Source organism: Castanea sativa, chromosome 3 (assembly GCF_040712315.1).
Source record: "Castanea sativa cultivar Marrone di Chiusa Pesio chromosome 3, ASM4071231v1".
In the NCBI taxonomy this organism is placed as follows: domain Eukaryota; kingdom Viridiplantae; phylum Streptophyta; class Magnoliopsida; order Fagales; family Fagaceae; genus Castanea; species Castanea sativa.
In genome coordinates, this window is record NC_134015.1 from 27,445,389 (window position 1) to 27,470,740 (window position 25,352).

At 36.9% G+C, this 25,352-nt stretch overlaps 2 protein-coding genes and 1 long non-coding RNA gene across 3 annotated transcripts; all 3 read right to left on the reverse strand.

The window, feature by feature from the left end:
* Positions 1–882: 882 nt before the first annotated feature.
* On the reverse strand, positions 883–1,911 carry LOC142628767 (uncharacterized). The gene is made up of 3 exons (XM_075802808.1): positions 1,465–1,911; positions 1,291–1,419; positions 883–1,128 (listed from the first exon to the last, which is right to left on the reverse strand). Exons 1-3 carry the CDS (start codon positions 1,909–1,911, stop codon positions 883–885), a joined length of 822 nt encoding a protein of 273 aa, XP_075658923.1.
* Positions 1,912–8,608: 6,697 nt separating this feature from the next.
* On the reverse strand, positions 8,609–11,098 carry LOC142629403 (uncharacterized). Its single transcript, XR_012843049.1, has 3 exons — positions 10,783–11,098; positions 9,270–9,419; positions 8,609–9,169 (listed from the first exon to the last, which is right to left on the reverse strand). It is a non-coding gene; the product is annotated as an uncharacterized LOC142629403 (long non-coding RNA).
* Positions 11,099–14,704: 3,606 nt separating this feature from the next.
* LOC142628768 (putative pectinesterase/pectinesterase inhibitor 54) lies at positions 14,705–15,712 on the reverse strand. Its single transcript, XM_075802809.1, has 2 exons — positions 15,402–15,712; positions 14,705–15,251 (listed from the first exon to the last, which is right to left on the reverse strand). Exons 1-2 carry the CDS (start codon positions 15,710–15,712, stop codon positions 14,705–14,707), a joined length of 858 nt encoding a protein of 285 aa, XP_075658924.1.
* Positions 15,713–25,352: the final 9,640 nt, after the last annotated feature.

Consider the following 25,352-nt stretch of genomic DNA (forward strand, 5'->3'; position numbering starts at 1 on the left):
TTTGGCATCATGAGTAACTTACATCCGTCTAGACGGAATCTTGTTACTTATTTTTTGGGTTTTGTTGTGACACACCCTTTTAGGGATCTTGTCAATCTTTCAGCTTCGTCAGTAACTTACATCTGTCTAGGCAGAATCTTGTTACTTAGCCATTTTTGGGTTTTGTTGTGACTTACACCCTTTTAGGGATCTTGTCACTCTTTCAGCTTCGTCAGTAACTTACATCCGTCTAGGCGGAATCTTGTTACTTAGCCATTTTTGGGTTTTGTTGTGACTTACACCCTTTTAGGGATCTTGTCACTCTTTCGGCTTCGTCAGTAACTTACATCCATCTAGGTGGAATCTTGTTACTTAGCCATTTTTGGGCGACTTTCACATTATAAAATCTGCACTCATTAAAACATTGGCTGGATAATTCTTTCTATTGCTTTTGAGAATGAGTACAACCGTCTGCTATATCTATTGGTGGTATTTTTTCAAGTGCTCAATGTTCAATGGTCGCGGGAGTCTCTGTCCGTCTAGGGTCTCCAGATGATAGCTGCCTTGTCTGGAATAATGTACGACCCGGTAGGGACCTTCCTATGTAGGGCCGAGCTTTCCTTGGACGAAGTCTCTGGTTGCTGGGGTGACCTTGCATAAGACGAAGTCTCATATGTCAAGTCGTCTAAGCTTCACTTTCTTGTTGTAGTATCTAGCCATCTTCTGCTACTACTTCGTCATTTTTTCGGAGGTTTTTTCTCATACTTTGTCTAAACAATCTAGGTTGACTCGTAGCTGGTCGTCATTACTCTCCTCGTGGAACATTTCTGGCCTCATACTAGTTACTCCCACCTCGACCGGGATAACTGCCTCGGTGCCATAGGTGAGTCTGAAGGGGGTTTCTTATGTTGGGGTTCTTGCCGTGGTCCTATAAGCCCACAGTCCATTAGGCAACTCTTCAGGCCAGGCACCCTTCGTGACATCCAACTTGGCCTTGATAATCTTGAGTAGTGTCTGATTCGTCACCTCTGTCTGTCTGTTTGCCTGTGGATGTCCCAGGGATAAGAACTGGTTCTTAATCCCTAGGCCTGAACAGAAATCTCTGAAGCTTTGGCTGTCAAACTGCCGCCCATTATCTGATATGATCGTCTGTGGAATCCCAAACCTACAAATTATGCTCTTCCATATGAAGTTCTAGATTCTAGCTTCAGTGATGGTTGCTAATGCCTCTGCTTCGACCCACTTTGTGAAGTAATCAATGGCGACTAGTAGGAATTTTACCTATCCTTTACCTTGAGTCAGCGGACTGACGATGTCGATTCCCCATTGTGCAAAGGGGCATGGGGAGGATATTGTCGTCAACCTCTCTGCTGGAAGGCGTTGGACATTCCCAAACCTTTGGCACTTGTCGTACCTCTTGACAAGCTCCCTTGCATCTGCCTGTATTGTAGGCCAGAAATAACCTATTTTGATAACTTTACTTACCAGTGACCTGGGGCCTGCTTGGTCTCTGCAAATTCCTTCATGGATCTCCTCTAGAATATATTTGGCCTCTTTTTCGTCCACACACTTTACGTAAGGCATGGAAAAGCCTCTTTTGTATAGTGCGTCGTTCAGGATCGTGAACCTGGTTGCTCTTTTCCTAACCTTCCTAGCTTCCACGATGTCTTGAAAGAGGCGCCCATCCTGGAGAAAGGATATGATTGGTGTCATCCAGCTACCTGTGCTTTGGATTGCAAACATGGAAATTTCCTCGATGCTGGGGCATTTCTGAACTTCCATCATCAAGCCCATGCTCGTTGTTTCCTCTTCTGACGATGCTAGCTTCGCAACTTCGTCTGCTGAAATGTTCTGGCTTCTAGGGATCTGCACAAACTCCAATCTATCAAATTCCTGAATTAGATGTTTCGTCAGCCTGAGGTACTTATGCATTCTTTCCTCCTTAGCTTCATATTCTTCTTTTATCTGTCCTATCACCAACTTTGAGTCACTCTAGACTAGCAGGTTCTTAGCTCCAAGTGCCTTCCCGAGTCTCAATCCCGTCAGTATTCCTTCGTACTCGTCTTCGTTATTGGTGTCCGAGAATTTCAGTTGAACTCCGTATTTAAGCACTTCTCCGTCAGGGGTGGTTATGACTACCCCTACTCCTCCCCTCTTTTGGGCCGATGAACCGTCGGTCTGCACTATCCACCGCTCTACCTCGTCGGCGAGGTGGTCCTCCTCTGGCAGGGTGAACTCGGAGATGAAGTCCGCTAGGGCTTGCGCCTTAATGGCCATCCTGGGGCGATACCCAATGTCAAACTGACTGAGTTTGATTGCCCAGTAGACTATTCTCCCTACTGCTTCTGGTTTGTTCATGGACTTCTTGATGGGTTGGTCCGTCATCACCAGGATGGGGTTTGCTTGAAAGTACGGTCGCAGCTTGCGTAAGGCTACTATCAATGCGAACGCAATCTTCTCGATCCTTGGGTACTTGGCCTCTACACCTTGGAAAGCTTGACTGACGTAGTAAACTGGGAGCTGTGTCTTGCCCTCTTCTCGATTCAGGGCTGCGCTCACGGCCGTGGCTAATACTACCCCAAATATAAATATAAGTTTTCTCCTTCCTTGGGTGGACTCAAGAGGGGTGGATTGCTCAAGTAATGTTTGAGTTCCTAAATGCTGCCTCTCATTCGTCAGTCCAGGCGAAAGCCTGCTTCAACGTCTTGAAGAAGGGTAGGCATTTGTCTGTCGCCTTAGAAACGAACCTATTAAGCGCCACAACCCTTCCTATGAGCTTTTGGACTTCTTTGACGGTCTTGGGCAATGTCATGTTGAGTATAGCCTGTACTTTCTCCGGGTTTGCTTCTATCCCCCTTTGGGACACCATGAATCCCAAGAACTTCCCCGAGGCTACACCGAAAATACACTTGCTAGGATTCAACTTCATCTGGTATTCTCTGAGGGTGGCAAATGTCTCTTTCAAGTCGTCCAGATGGGCAAGTTCTTCTCTACTCTTGACGAGCATATCATCCACGTATACTTCCATATTCCTGCCAATTTGCTTGCTGAACATCTTGTTCACTAACCTCTGATAGGTTGCCCCTGCGTTCTTCAGCCCGAAGGGCATTACCTTATAGCAATAGAGCCCTTGACTTGTGATGAAACCAGTTTTTTCTTGATCTTCTTCAGCCATTTTTATCTTGTTGTACCCTGAAAAAGCATCCATGAACATCAACAACTTATGCATGGCCGTGGAGTCTACCAGCTGGTCTATCCTTGGTAGTGGGAAACTATCCTTCGGGCAAGTTTTGTTCAGGTCTGTGAAGTCCACGCACATTCTCCATTTCCCATTTGCTTTCTTTACTAGTACGACATTGGCGAGCCATTCAAGATAGTAAACCTCCCGTATAAAGCCCACCAACAATAGTTTGTTAACCTCATCAATAATTGCTTGGTTCCGTTCTGGAGTGAATACTCGTCGTCTTTGCTGGATAGGCTTTTTCTCAGGGTCCACGTTCAGCTTATGCTGGATGACTTTCGGTGATATACCGGGCATGTCCTCGTGACTCCATGCGAAGACATCCAAGTTTTCTATCAGGAATTGGACGAGCCTGGTCCTCATTTCGGGACTTAGTGTCATCCCTATTCTTGTCGTCCTAGTTACTTCTCCTTCTACCAGTTCCACCGTCTCCAAAGCTTCCACTTTATCTTCTTCTTTCTCCTCGATCATCCATGTATAGTTCTCCTTCACAGCTAGCACGGCCTGGTAGCATTCCCTGGCTAGGACCTGATCTCCTTTTACCTCACCAACGCCATTCTCAGTTGGGAATTTTACATTTAAGCAATAAGTGGACGTGGCTGACTTCCACCGGTTAAGCGTGGGCTTCCCAATTATCACATTATAAGATGAGGGACATTCTACCACCAGGAAGTCTAACTGATGGGTTAACTGCCTAGGGTAGGTCCCTACTGTTATTGTTAACGTCACTATGCCCTTGGGATAAACTCTGTCCCTACTGAAACTAACGAGGGGGGAGTCAAATGGGCGTAGTCTTCCTAGATCTAGCTTCAACTTTTGGAAAGCGGTAAGGTAGATGATGTCTGCTGAACTTCCATTGTCCACGAGGATTCTCTTGGTATTGAATCCTTCTATCATGAGCATTATGACTAAGGGGTCGTTATGAGGCTACTTCACTCCCCTTGCATCATCCTCGTTGAAAGACATGTCTTGGTCCGTCCATATTTGCTTAAACGGGGGTATCATGTGGACGTTGTTCACCTGCCTCTAATATGCTTTCCTGAGGGATTTGAACGACCCACCTGTGAACGGTCCTCCAACAATCGTCTTTATCTCACCAAGCACATTCTGCGGAGGTTGGGACGTGTTATCTTCATCTCTAGGCGAGGACTCGCGATGGTTTTTGTTACCGTCCCTGAACGTGCTAGATTCCCCTTTCTTCACATACTTTTGCAATTTTCCTTTCCGTATCAATTCCTCTATCTGCTCCTTTAGGTTCCCGCAATCTTCTGTTTAGTGGCCATGGTCTTTGTGAAACAGGCAGTACTTCTTCTTGTCACGGACATTAGGGGATGAATGTAATGGCCTTGGCCACTTAAGGTAGTGCTCATCCTTTATCTACGTCAAAATTTTGTCAACAAGCATAATGAGAGGGGTGAATTTTACCGTTCGAGGAGTTTTTTCGTCTTTCCATTTATCTCCATCATTGGTCTGACGATCTAGACTCTCCCTCTTTTGTCCTCTACGATCATCCTCCTTCCTTCCCTTGTCTCCCGACTTTTCTACATCCCTTATGGCTACTAATGCATCCTCAGCATTCATGTACTTTTGTGCCTTCAAAAGCATATCTGACATCGTCTTAGGTGGATTCTTTGCAAGCGAAACCACAAATTCTCTAAACCCTGCCTTAAAGGTCGTCAATTGTACTTTGTCGTCAGGATCGTCTACCTCTAGGGTTTCTCAGGTAAAGCGCTTCACATACGACTGCAAGGTTTCTTTCTCCTTTTGTCTAATAGTGAGTAGATGGTCCGCTGGCCTCTTAGGACGTTGTCCTCCGACTAAGTGGCATAAAAAGGCGCTGCTCAACTGTTCAAAGCTGTCGATGGACGAAGTTGGCAACTTTGTGAACCATCCCTTGCAGCTCCTTTAAGAGTAGTAGGGAAGCAACGACACAGTATTTCGTCAGGAGGCTGTTGAAGGCCTAATGTCGTCTTGAAGGTGTTGAGGTGGTCCTGGGGGTCCTTAAGTCTGTCAAATGACTCAAGCTGAGGCAACCAAAATTTCGACCGCACCGGGTGTTCCAAGACCGCTGCAGTGAAAGGAGAGTCTGTTGCCCTAACCATTCTATTTAGGCTCCGGTCCGTCTTCTCTTTAATGGCATTCCTCAGCTCATCCACCTCCTTCCTAATCTCTTAAAAGAGATCATAGTTTTGTTTGTCTGGAGTAGTGGGCCTTCGACAATCACTTCTTCCATGGCTATCTCCCTCATCCTCCTGGCCAGTTTTGGACCGGTTCTCCTCCTGTTGAAGTTGTAGCCTCATTTCCTGATTCTGCCTAGTGAGCTCTAAAACTGTGGCCGCAAGAGCTTGGACTTGCAAAGTTAATGCTGTTGAATCCTAGTTGGACTCCATCTGAATATTGAAGTTGGTAGAAACTATGTTTTCGAATACGAGTACGAAAATGTCGTTCCCACAGACGGCGCCAAACTAATGAAGTGCAGATTTGTCAGTCACTGTGGGTGCAATCAGATGAAGCCAAACTCTCGTCCCTGTGGTTATGAAGATGATAAGACTGCTCCCTTAGAATGGTCACCGGTGTGGTGCCTGTCACAACGTCTCTGATGCCAAAGTCAGTATAAGGAAGCCTTCAAAGTAAAGCAATATTCTAGAACAATAATAAATATTATTTGGGTGGTGTTCATACCTCGTGTTGGTGCTTGTGAGGGCCTTATATATGTTTCCATAGCACCTAGCTATTGCAGCAGTTATTGCAGCTATAATGCCTTTTTTGGTAACGCCTTGTGCCCTATAATGCGGACTTCAATGGGCGTCCAACAGTCCGTACAGCTGTCTTTGTAACTACCCGAGATATTATTGCCTGTATTGAATGGTTTCAATATCATCTTCACTGGTGCGGATCTTTGGTTGGCTCGTCCTAGGGGATGACCTCGTTGGTAACAATTACATTGTCCATGTGAGCTGAAGGCGTCAGTCCCATCAGTAGCAATGGACTTGAGTCAAAATAACCATCACTTGGTAATATCTTAATTTTTATTTATTGTGTTTCTCTCCTTTGGTATTACTCTTGCCAAAACTGATTGACTTCATTGTTTTTATTTTACCTTTCCAATTACTAGTTTTCCATCACTTGTTTTGGTTGTTTTTTGTTTAATTGGGACTGAACATATTGGTTGCTATGATAGTTTGTGCAAACTTCAACTGATCATCATTTTTATTGTGCAGATTGAATGTGCTTTTCAGGTACCAACTAGTTTTACGCAGTCTACTAGGGAATTTTTAATTTGCATATTGCTTTATTATATGTGAACTTTTTTGTATTCTATCAGTTGGAAAAGATGAGGCCTTGTTTGGATTTTGGTGAACTGAGTTTTGTTAACTCATAACCCAAAATCCGTGGGGCCCACGAGCATGAACATTGTTTGGATGATTTTCAAGGGTGTTCACTCAGTTAACAAAACTAAGTTTTTTGGTCCATGGGTTAACAAATTCAGAAACAACCCAAATGTGTTTTCAAGTTATGGGTTATGTTAACTCAGTGGCAATTTTCGTAATTTTTCAACACAATTGGGTCCCACAACAGTGTGTAGTTACACCACTGCAAGTTGAGAAGCTCCAACGGATATTTTCTAATAACTTTCCCAACTACCCATGCTAGCTCACTTCATCTCACTTTCCCTTTTCCTTCTCCCAAACTCACAGCACACTTCAACAACTAAAGCAGAGTTCCAGTTCCGCCAATCAACACCTTCAGCCCGAGCTCCAAGTCAGCTCCGTTCACTGATTTCGTTTTCCGGTGAGACCCAAATTCAACCCCTCCATCTATTTACATGCCTGAAGCTGCTAGGATTTATTTTGATATTTTTTTTTTTTTCCACGTTCCTCCATTTCCATATTCCTCCATTTTTTGTATTGTGTTTACTGAGCCCTTGGCTTACTTGGCTGTGAATGCTTGTTAATTTATGCCTTTTTTTTTTTACTCTCTACTTAAGTATAGCTTTTATGCCTCTTTTTTTGTTTGAATTTTTTTTATTTTTTTATTTTAGAAGAAGCTCCAACGGATATTTTCTAATAACTTTCCCAACTACCCATGCTAGCTCACTTCATCTCACTTTCCCTTTTCCTTCTCCCAAACTCACAGCACACTTCAACAACTGAAGCAGAGTTCCAGTTCCGCCAATCAACACCTTCAACCCGAGCTCCAGGTCAGCTTCCTTCACTGATTTCATTTTCCGGTGAGACCCAAATTCAACCCCTCCATCTATTTACATGCCCGAAGCTGCTAGGATTTATTTTGATATTTTTTGTTTTTTCCATGTTCCTCCATATTCCTCCATTTTTTGTGTGGTGTTTACTGAGACCTTGGCTTACTTGGCTATGAATGCTTGTTAATTTATGCCTTTTTTTTTTACTCTCTACTTAAGTATAGCTTTTATGCCTCTTTTTTTTTTTTTGAATTTTTTTTTTTTTTTTATTTTAGAAGTTTCTCTATTTTGTTCCTTTGTTACAACCATGGTATTATGAACAATGTTTGCTTTGCTCTATTGTTGGCTTGGGAAAAAAAATTATATGTACCGAAACTCTACCAAAACATCATCACAGATTCCTTGAGGTTTAGATTTAGTTTATTTAATCATCATTTTTTAAGAAAACTAATCAGCCTCTCATGTTGTGGGTTCCCTACTTTGCTCATTTTTAAACATTGTAAACAATGTCTACTTTGCTCTAAAGAAATATTAGTATTTTGAACAATGTTGAGTATGAAGGAAATCTTGTTGTTCCGCCCGGTAGTGGCAACAATGGAGCTTCCACCAGCACCGCAAACCAGAGGCATGTTGTGGGGATGTCGGAAGCATCAAAGAGACGTATGGCCCACTTTAGGGATGACATCACTGATGCTATGTGGGCTGATTATGTCGCCGGTTGGCATTGATGTCTAACGAAGCGAAAAAAGAGATGAGCCAGTTTAGGGAGTTTAGGGAACAAATGACTGACACTATGTGGTATAAACCAATTTTGTATACACTGGAATGTATTGCAGACAAGTTGGTGGTATAAACCATCTTTGTGTACACTGGAATGTAGTATCTTATGCATTGCCTTATGTATTATCACTTGAAACATTTGTATTATCTTATGTAGGGCCATGTCCCTTACTATTCAGACAAGATGTAGTTTAACTTATGTATTCTTGATTGCAAATTTCCATTCAGACTTGATTTTACCTTGGTGATGACTATTATATAAATTATATGAATCATGCATGGATATGTAACTGTTGGTGACAATGTCAAGATGCATTAACAATTCTTGTGAATATTCTTTGGAGTGTGTATATACTGTTAACGAATACAATATATTTTAAATTGTCATACCAAATGGACAAATAATATGATATTTTTACAAAACAGTAATAGTATATATAAGTTATTGACAAAACATTCTCACTGAGAGTTCAACACGTACAACAGTTGCCAAAATGAAAGTACCTACAATACATTGCTAGGACCAAACACCTACACTACAATTTTTGGTCCAACACGTACAATACATTTCCATGTCTAAATCATTAATAATATTACATTATGCAGCCCACGTACGCATTAAGATTCATGGTAGACACATATTTCGTAATCCAAACTCACTGGACATACGTAAAAATACAAACAATATGACAAAGGTTAGCCATGCGATAACCAAAGCAGTCTTGTACTTATGTGCCTGGTCATTGGCCATACGCTGTGCAACCCTTGCTTTTTCAGCAATAAGTTTTGCTGCTCTTTCCCTCTGAAGTAGTTCTGTTAACATTGCACGGGCTTCGGTCTCATTGTTTTTTGCTATAGCTGCCTCAGCCTCTAGCCTAGTAAATTTAGCTATTACAATTGGTGTTGTTTCAGCACCACGCCTACATGTGTTGCCATCCAACCACTTAAAGGACTTACAATGTTGGTCACTATCTTGCAAATTTAACAAAGCTGGTAGGTACATGAGTTGAGGAGCATGATGGTTTTAACCATGGAGGGAAAACAATAGTAAGCGCATTCGATACTTACAGGCTTCCAATGTCTACAACCATAGAACCTCTTACCAAAATTATGGAGCTTCAAAGACGTCCGTACCACACACTGGTCCATGTCACACGGATGCTGACTAGAATTGGTGTAATAACTACTTGCCTCTGACATTGTTTGAAACCTCCACCCCTACATGTATAGACAACCCAATTCAAAAGGCACAAATAATGGATTGCTCTTGAATAAAATAAATGTAGGAGAGTCTAATAACTGAGCAACCTAATAGAACAACCTCCACACACAGCACTTGCACACAAACACAAACACACAGAAAATTTCTGATTTTTTGTTGATTCTGTCCCAAAATATATATTAGGACTCAAACTTGGCATGAGACTTGAACCAATGGCCTCAAACACATATCCATACAAAGCCGAGGAAATGCTAGAAAATAAGCTTAAGCAACAGCACTGAAATAAGCACCTTCATGAACTTATTACATAAAACCGAGGGTTATAGAAGCCAACAAAAATATTATTAAAAAAAAAAGAACAAGATCAGTAACATCAAGCAAACTTTTCATTAATCATTTTGAGGAAAAAAAAAGAACATTTCCATAAAAAGCGGTGGAAAAGCTAGAAAATAAGCTTAAGAAACAATTCCAAACAAACTTTGCTCATAGAGCTATTAAAGGAGAAGGGAAGCAGTACCAGATCTACTGCTACTTCTCTTCTCCTTCAATAGCTCTTTCTGTCTTTGTCTACCTATATATATATATATATATATAGAGAGAGAGAGAGAGAGAGAGAGAGAGAGAGAGAGAGAGGTAAGGAAAAGTGATTTCCTAAAATTCCATACAAGATGTAGTAGTGTTGTGCTAAGTGTGGATGCTTTTGCAAGTGCAAATGAGCACCAAATAGGGCAAAAGCTTATCCGAAATTTTTGGTGACTGTTTAAGTGTGAATGCTTTATGTTTGTGTCTCTGCGTGCAAGTGGTGTGTGTGTTGTTAATTAAGCAGTGAGTTCTAGAAGCCAATTGAACAACCCCCCCCCCCCCCCCACCCCCTTTCCCCTTCAATTCTCATCACTTGACATAAGCAAAACTCAAATCCAACCACAAATTCACACCATTTCATTGTTCAAGATAGATGTACGATATCCGAAATAACAAAATTATGAAATATAGACCCAACATCATGAAAACGTTAAGTAATAAGCAAAAGACAGAGGTCTTACAACTCTCTGACCTCAGCAGACCCACAGAATTGAAAGTAGAACAAAAACGATGTCCATTAACACTCCATAAACTAGATACAGAAACTGAAACCCCCCCCCCCTCCCCCCTTCCCCTTCAATTCTCATCACCGTGATTGAGTCAATTGAACAACACCTTACAATCTTCATATTAAAAAAAAACCTAACATAAAAAATTTCAAATCCAACCTCATATTCACAACATTTTATTGTTCAAGATAGATTTACGAGATCTAAAGTAAAAAAATTATGAAATATATAGACAAAATCATGAAAATGGTAAGAAATAAGATCGTACCAAACAAGGCTCACAAATTTCTCTTCAGTAGACCAATAGTGCCGCGATGGGTTTACAAGTTGAAGGTGATAAAGATGAGCAACGTGGGATACCTGGGTTGTGCTCAGAGTTGGGAGTCTGGGATTCCTTTGTGTGGGTTTCTGGAGTTCGAGATGAGGGAGGAGAGGGGAACCTCTGAAAGCACCTTCAGCCCTCTTAGTAACGGAGGGATCTAACGCAGTGGAGGCGGAGAAGTGAGGGGCAAAAAATGAGAGGCGGAGTGAGGGTTTGAAGAGCTGAAGATCGGTGGTGAGAGAGTGGAGACACTGCTGTGGTCAGAGAGTGTTGAAGTTGGTGACAGAGTGTTTTGTTGTGGATAGGGCATGAAGAGGGGAGAGAGAGACAACGCGAGTAGGCTTGGTGACCGTTCTATACACCTGCTTTGCAATTGATTTTTGTGAGACCTAGTGAGTGACATAAAGGTGAGTGCTTGAATTGAAAAACCCACTGAGATATTCCACCCAAACAACCCACCAAGCAGAGTTATGAGTTTATTTGAGTTAGAGTCATGAGAATTGAGTTAGGAGTTTGAGTGAGGAGATTTAAGTGATGAGTTATGAACTACCTTCAAACTAAACAGGGTCTAAATGTTCCTTTTGTTAGGATTAGTGTCCTTAAATCCTATTGTATGATGCTATGTATGTTGTTATGTATAACATTATGTATGACTTAATGTTGTGATTAATAAAGTTGTTTTATTATAATCTAAAATAATTGTAACATGAATATTCAGACATTATCATATAGCCCATGAGATGCATAGTATATGATTTAGTCACAGAAGATATAAGTCATAAGTTCTTTGTAAACTCAAAATTTTAGTTCGTAGTCGATGATGAAATTGGGCGTTTCATCTATGAAGACTATAACATATCAACTAAGATGATTTGTCTTGATCATGGAAGTGAAGACTTCTAGTTGATATATTTTAAGAGTTAAGACATATTGAACTGAACCGCTGTGAGATTTATTATTCTCTTAATACTGTCATATGAATAATAAATCTCACGACTTCTATTTACATGAACTCTTAATCCTGAGAGAATAATGGACCTGATCATGAAGTGTAGGTTGCTTTGATATATCAGGATTGAGATCTATCCTAACGGTCAAACCTCAATATGTTGGGCAGTCACATTTAGTGTTATTGGAACATATATTCTCAAGATGGAATTCATAGTCTCTTAACAGAGATATAAAATATTCCTTTAAGATCAGTTTAATATGTTCAGTTATTCAGAGAGTTAGGCCTAACCACTTTAGTAAGGAGTTACTAAAGTATATATTTATGAAATTAGATTTTATAAATATATAATGAATAACTTTAAAGGATTAAACCGGGTACTCAAGGAATTAAGATGTAGTAATCTACAAAATGGCAATCCACATTCATGACTTTGTATTACTACGAATATTTTATGAAGAGATTGCATGTACAATAAAGTCTTGGGATATAATTTATAAACAAAGCCTAGAGTGCAATTATATTTATATAGTGGTATTAAATATAATTAATGGTAACTTTGGGCTTGTCAAGAGTTGACAGAAAAGCTCAATGCTCATTAAAGCTAGTGTCTTATTGGTCCCTTATGGTCTCACTCCAAGCCACACACTTAAGCCCAATTGGAAAGGCCCAAAAAGTCAGTCTAATTAGATAATCAGTTAGATACAAAGGAAGAAACATACAGAATTTTCTGTAGGAATTTTTTTTAAGAGAACACTATTGTGAAATGATGTGTGTGTGAAAGTGAGACACTCTAACATTCTCCCTTGAGAATTGATTGAGAGACCACACATCTTGGGCGTTAGTGGAATTAGAGTGAAGATTGAAAGTGTTCCCGAGAACTTCTGATCTTTAGTTTTGAATTTTATCGCTCCAAGGTACGCTCTCTTGTTTTTGAATTCTGAAACTTATATAATGCATGTTATCGATTGTGAATGAAGTAGATCCGTTAAATTTCCGCTGTGTATGTTTTGTATGAGATGCAAATCATGTTTAATCCTACACCTTTTAGTTTTGTTATGCCGTTCTTTTCCTTGTCTAGTGGACCCTTCTTTACACCACCATCTATGGACAAATACAAATTCAAGTTAAACTTTGAAATATATATTATTTTAGTTTTGGATTTTTTTTAATATTTTGTTGTCGGAGTTTTTAAATCAGTACATATGTCTTGATCAACAATTATAATGGTTCAAGAAATTATTCTCACCTTAGAAGGAAAAAAAAAAGGTATTAAAGGATATTTCGCTATTAAACTGGATCTTGAAAAAACCTATGATAGACTTGAATGGGATTTTATAAAATATATACTGAGTTTCTTTCAAATTTCGGATCATCTAACCAAGCTTATTATGAACATAGTTCGTTCAACTAAATTCAGTGTAAAAGGGAATGGAATTAACCTCCTAGAATTTGTTCCTTCTAGGGGAATTTGACAAGACGACTATTTATCTTCCTATCTTTTTATCTTATGCCTTGAATGGCTCTCTATCATGTTAGAAAAAACTACTCGAAACCATTTAATTATCCCTATTTCATTTCAAAAACAAGTAAAAATATCTCTTTTGTTTTTTGCAGATTATATACTTTTATTCACTAAAGCAACTCATTCTTGTTGTCTTCATCTCAAAGATATTCTAGATAAATTTTGTAGTTGTTCTGGCCAATTGATTAGCACACCTAAATCAAAATTATTATTTTCATCTAATCTTAGCACTACAAAAAACGCGCTTTTGGGCCGCGTTTTTGTAAAACGCAGCTACAGATAGGGGTTTTGAACCGCGTTTATGTAAAATGCAGCTCCAGGAAACACGTATAGCCGCGTTTACTAAACGCGGCTATAGACCCGCACTGAAGCCGCGTTCTTTAGTGTTGAGGCTGCGTTTGGCTGGTAGGATTTTAGCCGCATTTTTAGAAACGCGGCTCCAGGGGTTTTTTTTTTTTTCTCATTATTTCTGGAGCCGCGTTTAAGAAACGCAGCTCCAGACATGTTGAAGCTGCGTTTCATTAAACGCAGCTTCTAAATGTTGAAGCTGCATTTAATCAAACGCGGCTTCAACATTTAGTATAAATAAAAAACAATAAAAAAAAAACCTAAATCATCCCTAAATCAGATCGCAAAAAAACCCTAAATCATCTGCACCCACTCCTAGCCTCCATCGACTCCTTCCTTAGATTACCAAATCACCCTCTCATCTCATCTCATCTCTTCTCTGCTCTGCCTCTCCGTGCTGCTACCGATCTTTCTGTGGTAAGTCATCTTTGACTTCTTCTTCTTCTTCCTCTTCTGCTTTCTTCTTCCTCTTCTTCTTCTTCTTCCTCTTCTTCTTCTTCTTCTTCTTCTTCTTCCTCTTCTGCTTTCTTCTTCCTCTTCTTCTTCTTCCTCTTCTGCTCTTCGTTTTTTCGATCTGTAATTTTTTTTTTAAATTTAGTTATGATACTTTCTGATCTGAGAAAGTGTTTTTGAAGGTACTCATTTGATAAAAAACGCACCAAGCAAGACTGATCTGCTACAAAAAACCACCAGGTACGCATTTGAATATTTTTTTTTTTTTTTAGATCGTTTTGAGTTTTTGAGGGTTTGGAGATTTAATGATGACCCATTTGGTTCTTTAGTTGATTGGGTTTTGAAATTTGTTTGTTGATTGTGTGTATTTGATCTAACTTTGTTTGTTTGTTTCGGTTCTTTAGTTGATAGTGTGTGTTTGTTTCGGTTCTTTATTTTGTGTTAGTTATAGATGAAACAATTAATTGGAAAGAAGGTTCTTTGGTGCTGTTCATTAGCGCTGTTCATTAGCATACAACACATAATTTTTCAGTAAAGGTGTAAATTTGAAATTATAAATTAAAAGCATAAGTTGGAATCAATTAAAATAGAGTTCATAAATCTAAATCTATAATAGTGGAATATTTGCCGTCTCCTATCAAGGTGATGCCATCTTTCTTAGTGTGAATCTTCTCCTTATAAACCCCTGACTTCACGTAAATCACAAACTGTTTCCCAGAAGCAGCTTTGATGGCTTCCGACACGGTTTTATAGTTGCCTGAACCATCTTTGGCAACTATGACATTTGCCTTTGCCTCAACTAGCTTTCTATCTCGAGTAAATACCCACTTTGGAAAAGTTATGCTCTTCTTTGATTTACCAGTACCAGTGTTGGTGATCCTGTTGACAAGAGCTAATGGATTACTTCCCAATTGAGATAGATAATCCATCTTCTTAGATATCTGGTTCTGAACTATATTGAAGTACTCTTCGGAGAGACTGAGGCTGTCAGCTGAGTCTTTACAAGCTTGTTGGAAAATCAAGGCAGCACTTAGCCATGTTTGAATGTCATGTTTGTTTTTCTCCGCAGAATCTTTTATGGCTAACATGGATTGCTCAAGCCATTTGAGAGACATGTTCATGAGCTCTTCACAATAGCCTACCATATAAAAAACAAAGAGTGGGGCTTAATCAATTAAGAATATAAAAATAGAGACACAAACAGTAACACATAAACAAACATGTATATTGTAATTGGAAATTGGAGTCTCTGTCAACAACATGCAAGTGAAGCTGTTGGTTTTTTATTACCCACCAGTGACATAATGGGCACGTTCAGCTAATTCTTGGGCTTCAAATTGGGAGCTGAATTTTGCAAAATTTGAAGTGGTCAGCTTCGTCTCAGAGATGGCCTTGTTAACAAGAGCCAACACAATGTCAACAGGTTGATTGGCTGAGTCCAATCTGGTCAAGGTTTCAACGCAGAGGATAGGATATCTAGTAAAGCCGCATTCCTTTACATAATTTTGATTATCATCCATGGCAGCCCATGAAATGGAAGCCCCTCCTAGACCCAATGCACATAATCCCAACACCCAAAACACTAGAAGTTCCATCCTCATACCAAAGGCTTGAACAATTTCAGTTGCATCGAGCTCTGCCTGGGCATGACCCGGCCGGCCGTAGCATCTGCATCAGCTTGCCGTTCCAGGCATGACCCATCGACGGCCGGCCATCAGGGCAACTTAGTATAATTGTAATTATAGCAACTGATAGGGATACAATTTTTTTTCACAACTTTTTTTTTTACTATTATTGCCTTAATTTATTGTGATCAAAGCAACATAATTTTTACATAGGTCAAACATAGACAATACTTTTTTGTACTACTCAATCATAATGGATCACGTCAGCAGTTATATCAAATGTTATGTTTACAGACTCTTATAATGACTCATAGACAATCAAATGAAATAATGTGATAGGAAAAGCGGTAATAGTGGTGTTACAAAAGGGTCAACGGAATGACAATTATAATGGCACTAAGAAAACTAATGGGCTAGGAGGGCTGTGAAAGGAGTAGTTGGCAAAGTGGTAGTGATGTTGTACTATTAACAATAGGGGTGGGGTAAGTAATGCTGGTTGGGGGGACTGTATATATTTGGTACCTCTACAAATGTTGGTTGGGGAGCTAGTGGTGCCATTTTTGGCAAAAAGGGTGTAGGAATGAAAATTGGGGCAATAAGAAAACAATTGGCTGGAGGGCGGTACTAGAGTGATGCTGGTGTGGTTGGGGTAAGTAATGCTGGATGGGGTGCTAATTCTGGATGGAAGTAAAATAGTTTTGGGGTGGTGAAATCATGTGCACAGAGAGTTAACAGTACTGAGATCCTCTTTAATTGTTTTTACCCTCGTGACCAAATATCATCTGTTGATTTGTTTAATTTTTGTTTTCCATTTTCAAGATTGTAATATTTGTTTGTCTTAGCTGTATAATTCCTGCTTCAATTACAAATTCTATTGACAGAGTGCATTCGTATTGCATGTCATATTGAACACTTAAGATTAACGTCATTCGTATAGAAATAGTAGAAAGAATAATTGATAAGTTGTGTTGGAAACTTGTGATAGCAGGGATAAATCAATTCAGTTGTGATAACAGGGAAAAAAGAAAGAAAAAAAACAGGGAAGAGGAAAAAAAAAAAAAAAAAAAGAGACGCTATAGCCGCGTTTTTTAAAAACGCGGCTATAGACCCGAAGCCTATAGCTGTGGTTCAAAAACACAGCTTCAGGCTTGAGCTGTAGCCGCGGTTATAAAAACGTGGCTACAGACCCGCAGGGTCTGTTGTTGCGCCGCGTAGGCCTGGGTTGTAAACGCGGCCATAGAAAACACGGCTATAGATCCCTTTTTTGTAGTGTAGGCACCAGGAAAAAGATCGTATATCTAGTATTTTAAGTATATCCACTACAAACCAAATAGAAACATACTTAGGTACCCCCATTTTTATATCAAGAAGAGCTCATACCAATTTATTATTGATAAAACTAGAAATAAGATTGAATGATGGCAAACAAGGTACTTATATATAGCTACAAGAGTTAACGTATCATATTGAGGGTCCTTTATCCCATGCAGAAGACAAAATTAACGTAGAATTCATGCATCAGGAAGGTGCATTGAATCTAGAATCCTTAACCATTCCACTACCTGACGAAATCAATGAACTTATTACAGGTATTCCTTTGGCACAATCCCATATCCAACCAGACAAACTGATTTGGCCAAATAGTAATGGCCAATGTACTGTGAAAGAAGCACCCAAATTCATATTCACACATTAAGAGATTCAAATCGATAAAAGTCAATGGAATTGGATATGGAAAACCCCATGTCCACAAAAAATTTAAATTTTTATATGGAAATGCACCCATAATATCTTACTGAGACGTTCCTCTATTGCTCACCACCAACATGGTATTGGTCCTAAGTGTCTCGGATGTTTAAATCTTGAAAACACTTTACATGTCATTCTAGACTACCCCTAGGCAATGGAATTTTGGATTGCTCTCCTAGGACAACAAGAAATATCTTTTTTCCATAAATCATTGGTAGAATGGTTACACAAATATCTAACTAATATATCTCCCAGCTCTTTTCAAATGGTGCCTTGGAATAATCTATTTTCTTATGGAATTTGGCAACTTTGGCTATCTAGGAATAATACGATATTCAATCCTCCTTCTGAAACACTAAACCATCTAACGCACAAAACTTTACATTTAACTACAGAATTTTATCATCTTGCATATAATAGAAAAACAAAAGGAACAAAAGTCACTAAAATAATATCTTGGCGTCCTCCACAACCCCCTTTTGTTACTTTAAATACAAATGGTAGTTCTAAAAATAACCCTGGTAAAGCAAGAGGTGGAGGTGTATTAAGAGACAGTCAGGAAAGATGGATAAAAGGTTTGTCAATTCATATGCACTATCTCAAGTAATATTGCAGAAATATGTGGCTATTAAATATGGTTTAAAAATAGCTTGGGAGTTAGGATATAAACATATAAACCTAGAAATTGACTCTTAAATTCTCCTCAATTGGCTAACAACATATGATGTTTTGACACTAGAACTTTCAATTTTGATTTTAATTGCAAGATGTTGCTCGGCCAAGAATGGATCATCCTTCCACGTCATGTCTTCTGTGAAGCAAATGGCATGGCATATAAGCTAATAAAGAGAGGACAAGAGTACCAATGCAATTTCAAAGAATATAATGAATGTACAAATTTTGTTTATGTAAAATATGTTTGTGATATTTTAAAACTAGGCACTCCTCGCAATTGCCCAATGGACTATACTTGTAACAATGCTCCTTAGTTAATAAATAGATCCTCTTTCTTATTAAAAAAAAAAACAATTATTATGCGCGATAAGTCTAGCTTTAAACTTATCTATTGATCCATCCGGTTTTAACTTTTTTCTAAGGGCCCATTTACAACCCATGGTCTTAAAACCCAATGGATGATATACTAATTTCCAAGTTCTATTAGATATTAGAGATTCTATTTCATCATTTACATCATCTTTTCAAAATATAGCATCAGGTGATATCAAAGAATCTTTTAAATTTTGGGAATTTTCCTCAATGTTAAAAACATAATAATTAGGACCAAAATTTTCAACTCTAGCTCTTTTACTTCTTCTAGGTTCTAATTCAAAATTTTCGTGATTTTTTAAATGAGAAGTAGAAGAACTAGGTTGTGATAAAATATTTTCTTCACCCTTACTATTTTTCAATTAAAAGGAAATTTTTCTTCATGAAAAATTGCATCACCAGATTCAAGAATTATTTTGTTTCCATGATCAAAAAATCTATAAGCTGCACTATTGATCGCATAACCAAGAAAAACACAGGTAATAGCTCTTATACCTAATTTAGGTATTTTAGGGTCAGGAAGCTTTACATAAGCAAGACAACCTCATACTCTCAAATATCCCTATTTTTGGCTTATGTCCTTTCCACATCTCAAAAGGTGTGGTATGTGACTTTTTGTGTGGCATGTGACTTTTTATGTGGCACCCCGATTCAAAACATGACATGCAGTTAAAATAACTTCACCCCAAAAATGTAAAGGTGCATTAGACTCAATTAACATGACATTTGTTAACTCAATTAGAGTTCTATTTTTTCTCTCAGTCACACAATTAGAAGCAGGTGAATAATGTGTAGTAGTTTCATGAATAATTCCTAAAGACTGAACAAATGAGTTGAATGCACTTGATTCATACTCACGGCCTCTATCACTTCTTATTCTTTTCATTTTTCTATCGTATTTATTTTCAACTTCTTTTAAAAAATATTGAAAATTTTCAAAAGTATCACTTTTATTTTTCAACAAATAAACCGTTTGTATATTTTGAGAAATCATCAATAAAAGTGATAATATATCTATCTCCTCTTTGAGTTAAAATTCCCTCAAATTCGCATAAATCGGAGTGAATTAACTCAAGCAATTCAGTATTTCTTACAACACTTTTATAAGGCATTTTTGTAATCTTAGCTTGACTACAAGTTTCACACTTTGCAAAAAATTTTGACAATCTTGGAATTAATCCTAAACAACTCATGATTCTCACATATTTCAACTTCTTTTAAAAAATCTTAAAAATTTTCAAAAGTATCACTTTTATTTTTCAACAAATAAACCGTTTGTATATTTTGAGAAATCATCAATAAAAGTGATAATATATCTATCTCCTCTTTGAGTTAAAATTCCCTCAAATTCGCATAAATCGAAGTGAATTAACTCAAGCAATTCAGTATTTCTTACAACACTTTTATAAGGCATTTTTGTAATCTTAGCTTGACTACAAGTTTCACACTTTGCAAAAAAATTTGACAATCTTGGAATTAATCCTAAACAACTCATGATTCTCACATATTTACTATTTATATGACACAAACAAGCATGCAAAAAATTAATAGAAGAAAGCATATAAACTGAACTCTCTCTCTCTCTCTCTCTCTCTCTCTCTCTCTCTCTCTCTCTCTCTCTCTCTCTCTCTCTCTATATATATATATATATAGTGGTATCAATTTACAATGCTACATTAGTAAAAATGTATACATAAAACGTTATATACGGAAAAACTCTTTTTTGAGACATCTTTTTGTACGCTGTATATACTTAACTTTATAAGCTTGTGGAATGACCACCGAACACCCTTGGTGCGTTGGTCATTCCACAAGTATAAATGTTTGTGGAGTGTGGGATGTGGGGGGCAAGGGTCGGGGTTCAAGTCTCCAGGAGGGAGCTTCACACACATATATACTTAGATTAGGCTAGAGTAGAAATTCTATCTTGTATCCCAAAAAAAAAAAAACTTTATAAGCTTGTGATATTCAATCTCTTTCTTTAATATAAAATCTATTATGATCAAAATTATTATTTAATTTATATTTTTAATATTTGTAATAATGTTTATGTAGATTTCAATATTAAATATAATATAAGATATTATGTTATTTGTTTAATATAACAAATCACATGCACGTACACAAGCAAGGCATGTATGGACAAAACTTGTCATTAAATAAACTAAAATAACATAACTATAAACACAACAATAACATATACATAAACATATATACAAACAAGAGAATAATTTTGTACTCATAACTTTTTTTTAACTCTCCCATTTAGAGCACTAACATACAACATAACCATTGAATAGTGTCTTGTTAACATTAGAAAGCGAACATTATAAATCAAAACTCAATTTGTAAAAATAAACATATAATTCCAACTACAAATGTACAAATAAACATATATATTATATATGTATCATTTATAAATATTTTTGATGAATTTTCTGGTGCATTATACAGGTCAATGATTAGTAATATATATTAAAGCTGTCACAGTACATGTGCATGACACCTCCCCACAATTTCCTTTCAATTGTTATTTTCAACAAAACTGTCACAGTACACCGAGTAGCCCACACATTTCATTTAACTTTCCAAGAATGAATATTTCATTTATAGCTAAAGTCAAATGCCCCTTTTGAGTTATAATTTCCTAAATAAGCTAAACCTCTGCCCAATGCACATTTTCAGATCACAGAGGACATAGTTTTACCCAGCAAACCTGGGACGTCCTCTCTCGTGGTACCAAACCAGGTCTGCTATAAAAAGGACACAAGGCATAGCAAAAAGGGGGGATTTGGATGGGAGAAAAATGGGGATTTAGGAGAAGAGTTCAAAGGTTTAAAACATATATTCTAGAGCTTTAAAAGCCCAGGAAGGAAGAGAAAGAAATAAAAATAAAAAAAGAGAGAGCCAAGGAGTAGGAATTTGTCCCATATCCTTGAGATTATTCGAAATATCATTTAGCCTCCAAAGAAGCATAAGCCAAAAACATGCACACATCAAATATCACTCTCTCCCACAAAAATCCTCCTCACCTAACTATCTTAGAAGGCAATGCCCAAGCAAAGCCACTTGGACTTGAGTTCCAAATCCTACAAGTCTTGTGCAAAAGCACTAAGTCTGTAAGAATTGGGGCCAGGATCCTCGTGGCTGAATCAATCTCATGAAATTCATTTATATATATGTTTATGTATTAAAATGTATATCCTAACCTAAGAAACTAATAATTATTTGAAGATATGTATATTGTGTAGTGTATTTTTATGCAGGACCTATAGAAGTAAAGGGAAAGGAAAAAAGCTCCATTACATAATAAGCATGGAGAAAATCGTATAGATCAGAGAATTAGCTTTCTGGGATTACAGGCTTTATACGCCAAGGATACCACGACCAATATGTCCGGGGTACCATGACAGTACGTATGGGGTACAGATTAAAGAAACTCTTTTAAGTGTTCACACAGTAAAAGACATGGAGAAAGATCGTATTGCATAATAAGCATGAAGAAAGATCGTATAGTTTAGAGGATTAGTATCCTGGGTTCTTACAGGCCTAATACCCCTAGGAACCACGGCGTAACGTCCGGGGTACCACGACAGTACGCCCGGGGTACCAAGTGAAGGAACTCTTTTAAATGCATATACAATAAAAGATAAGCCTAAAATACTCTATTTCAACCTCTTTCTCATTGTGAATATTATGAATACTTATTTTACTTATTTCGTAAGAGTAAAGAGTCATTTTATGGCACTAAAACACTTACAATGGTATTTTATTACTTAGGAGGAATCACATTTTTTGCCTTAAGAAGATTTATGTGACTTGCGCACAACTTGATTCGTAATCAGCCCCTATTTAGCTGCGGTGAACCAAGCTCAGTCCATCAAACAACAAGTAAAGCGCCCGGGATCCTTGTTTCTACATGGGCCTGGGTACTGTCCAAAAAAGGACCCTCACAAATACATATCACAATTTACACATCATTATTATAATATATGTAATAATGATTTTAACGATTTCAAAGTGTGTGAAGCTTATCAATTTAGCCATAACCGTTTTTCCTGCTATAGATGCATTTTTGCTGTAGATCAGGCCCTTTGTGCCGTCCACTTGCCAAATTTCCCCGAGAGGGCTTATGGTCGTTTGAAAAGAAACAGTCAAAATAACTATGGCAATGACCGTAAAAGAGCCGCAGATCTCATCAACCCAATGACCTTCAATTTTAAAGAAAAGAAACAATGTTTTAAGTTGTCGAAGATAGAATAAAATCTTGGACGTGGTAGAGTTTTGATTCCTTGATCCTCTCTCCCTCTCATTTTTAATTGAAGCTTTTGGATTTGAAGTGGAAGGAACCCCAATTATATATAGAGACACCTAAAACTACTTTTACTTTCAACTCTCTCTCTCTCTCTCTCTCTCTCTCTCTCTCTCTCTCTCTCTCTCTCTCTCTCTCTCTCTCTCTCTATATATATATATATATATATATATATATATATTTGTGGTATCAATTTACTCTGCCACATCAGTTAAAATGTATACATAAAATGTTATATATGGAAGAATTCTTTTTTGAGGCGTCTTTTTGTATGCTATATATACTCAACTTTATAAGCTTGTGATATTCAAGCTCGTTTTTTTAATATAAAATCTATTATGATAACCATTATTATTTAATTTAGATTGTTAATATTTGTAATATTGTTTATTTAGATTTAAAAATTAACTATAACATGAGATATTTTGTTATTTTTTTAATATAACAAATCACACATACACGAGCAAGGCATGTGTTTTTTCATTTAAATAAATTGAAATAAACATAAATATAAACACAATAATAACATATACATAAACATATATACAAACAAGAGAATAATTTTGTACTCATAAACTTTTTTTTTAACTCTCCCATTTAGAGCACTAACATACAATATAACCATTGAATAGTGTCTTGTTAACATTAGAAGGCGAACATTATAAATCAAAACGCAATTTGTAAAAATAAACATATAATTCCAACTACAAATGTACAAATAAACGTATATATTATATATGTATCATTTATAAATATTTTTGATGAATTTTTAGGTGCATTACACAGGTTAGCAATTAGTAATATATATTAAATACATATCACAATTTACGCATCATTATTATAATATATGTAATAATGATTTTAATTATTTTAAAGTGTGTGAAGCTTATCAATTTAGCCATAACCGCTTTTCCAGCTATAGATGCATTTTTGCTGTAGATCAAGCCCTCTATGCCGTTCACTTGCCAAATTTTCCCAGGAGGGCTTATGCTTGATTGTAAAGAAATAATGACCATAGAAAATCCGTATGCCTCGTCAACCCAATGACCTTCAATTTAAGAGAAAAGAAACCATGTTTTAAGTTGTCGGAGATAGAATAAAATCTTGGACGTGATAGAGTTTTGATTCCTTGATTCTCTTCTCTCCCTCTCATTTTTAATTGAAGCTTTTGGAGTCAAAGTGGAAGCAACCCCAATTATATATAAAGACACCTAAAACTACTTTTACTTTCAAGTTTCTATTGCATTCTCTCTCTCTCTCTCTCTCTCTCTCTCTCTCTCTCTCTCTCTCTCTCTCTCTCTCTCTCTCTCTCTCTCTCTCTCTCTCTCTCTATATATATATATATATATATATTTGTGGTATCAACTTACGCGGCTACATTAGTAAAAATGTATACATAAAATGTTATATATGGAAGAACTCTTTTTTGAGGCGTCTTTTTGTATACTATATATACTTAACTTAATAACCTTGTGATATTCAAGCTCTTTTTTTTAATATAAAATCTATTATGATCAACATTATTATTTAATTTAGATTATTAATATTTGTAATATTGTTTATTTATATTTAAATATTAACTATAAAAAAAGATATTATGTTATTTTTTTAATATAACAAATCACACGTACACGAGCAAGGCATGTGTGCAAAAATTTTGACATTTAAATAAAATGAAATAAGCATAAATATAAATACAACAATAATATATACATAAACATATATACAAACATGAGAATAGTTTTTTACTCATAAACTTTGTTTTTAAACTCTCCCGTTTATAGCACTAACAAAAAATATCAACATTGAAGTGTCTTGTTTACATTAGAAGACAAACATTCAAAATTAAAACTCAATTTCTACAAATAAACATATATTTTCAACTACAAAATACAATCTCATACTTAAAATTTGTTCACGATCACATTATATTGGAGTATTTTAATCTTAAAATAAATTAACTAAATAATAAGCTGATAACTTGAATGGAAAATGAAAGTTTTATGTGATTAATGAGTCTTAAGTAAGAAGTTAGCGATTTAGTATAAAAAAAAAATTTGATGGGATATTTAGTAAAATAATTGAATTCGTAAATAAGGAAAAAAAGAGTCCTTTTTTTCAATAGTTATATAGTGGGTAAGAGGAGGAGAAATGGGGCTATATTAATTTATAAGTTTTGAATTTCTTTGATTTAATTAAAATTTTAATTTTTCTCTAAAAAAATTTAATATATCAATTTATATCAATATGGGAGAAATAAGTTCTACCCATGCACGCGGAGGAAGGTGATAGGGAGCTATGAAAATTCGGTTTGGAATGGGCCCATCTGGCCATCTCAACTTTTACTCCTCCAGAATTTGAGGAATTCACTACATTCCAGAGATTAATAAAACTTGCTTTAATTTGAAGATTCTTTTTGCGTTAGGGTTTTATTTTTGTTTACAGATGTAAATTTTGTAGCTCATAATCTTTGCCTACTACGTTATTTAATTTAATTGGGATATATAG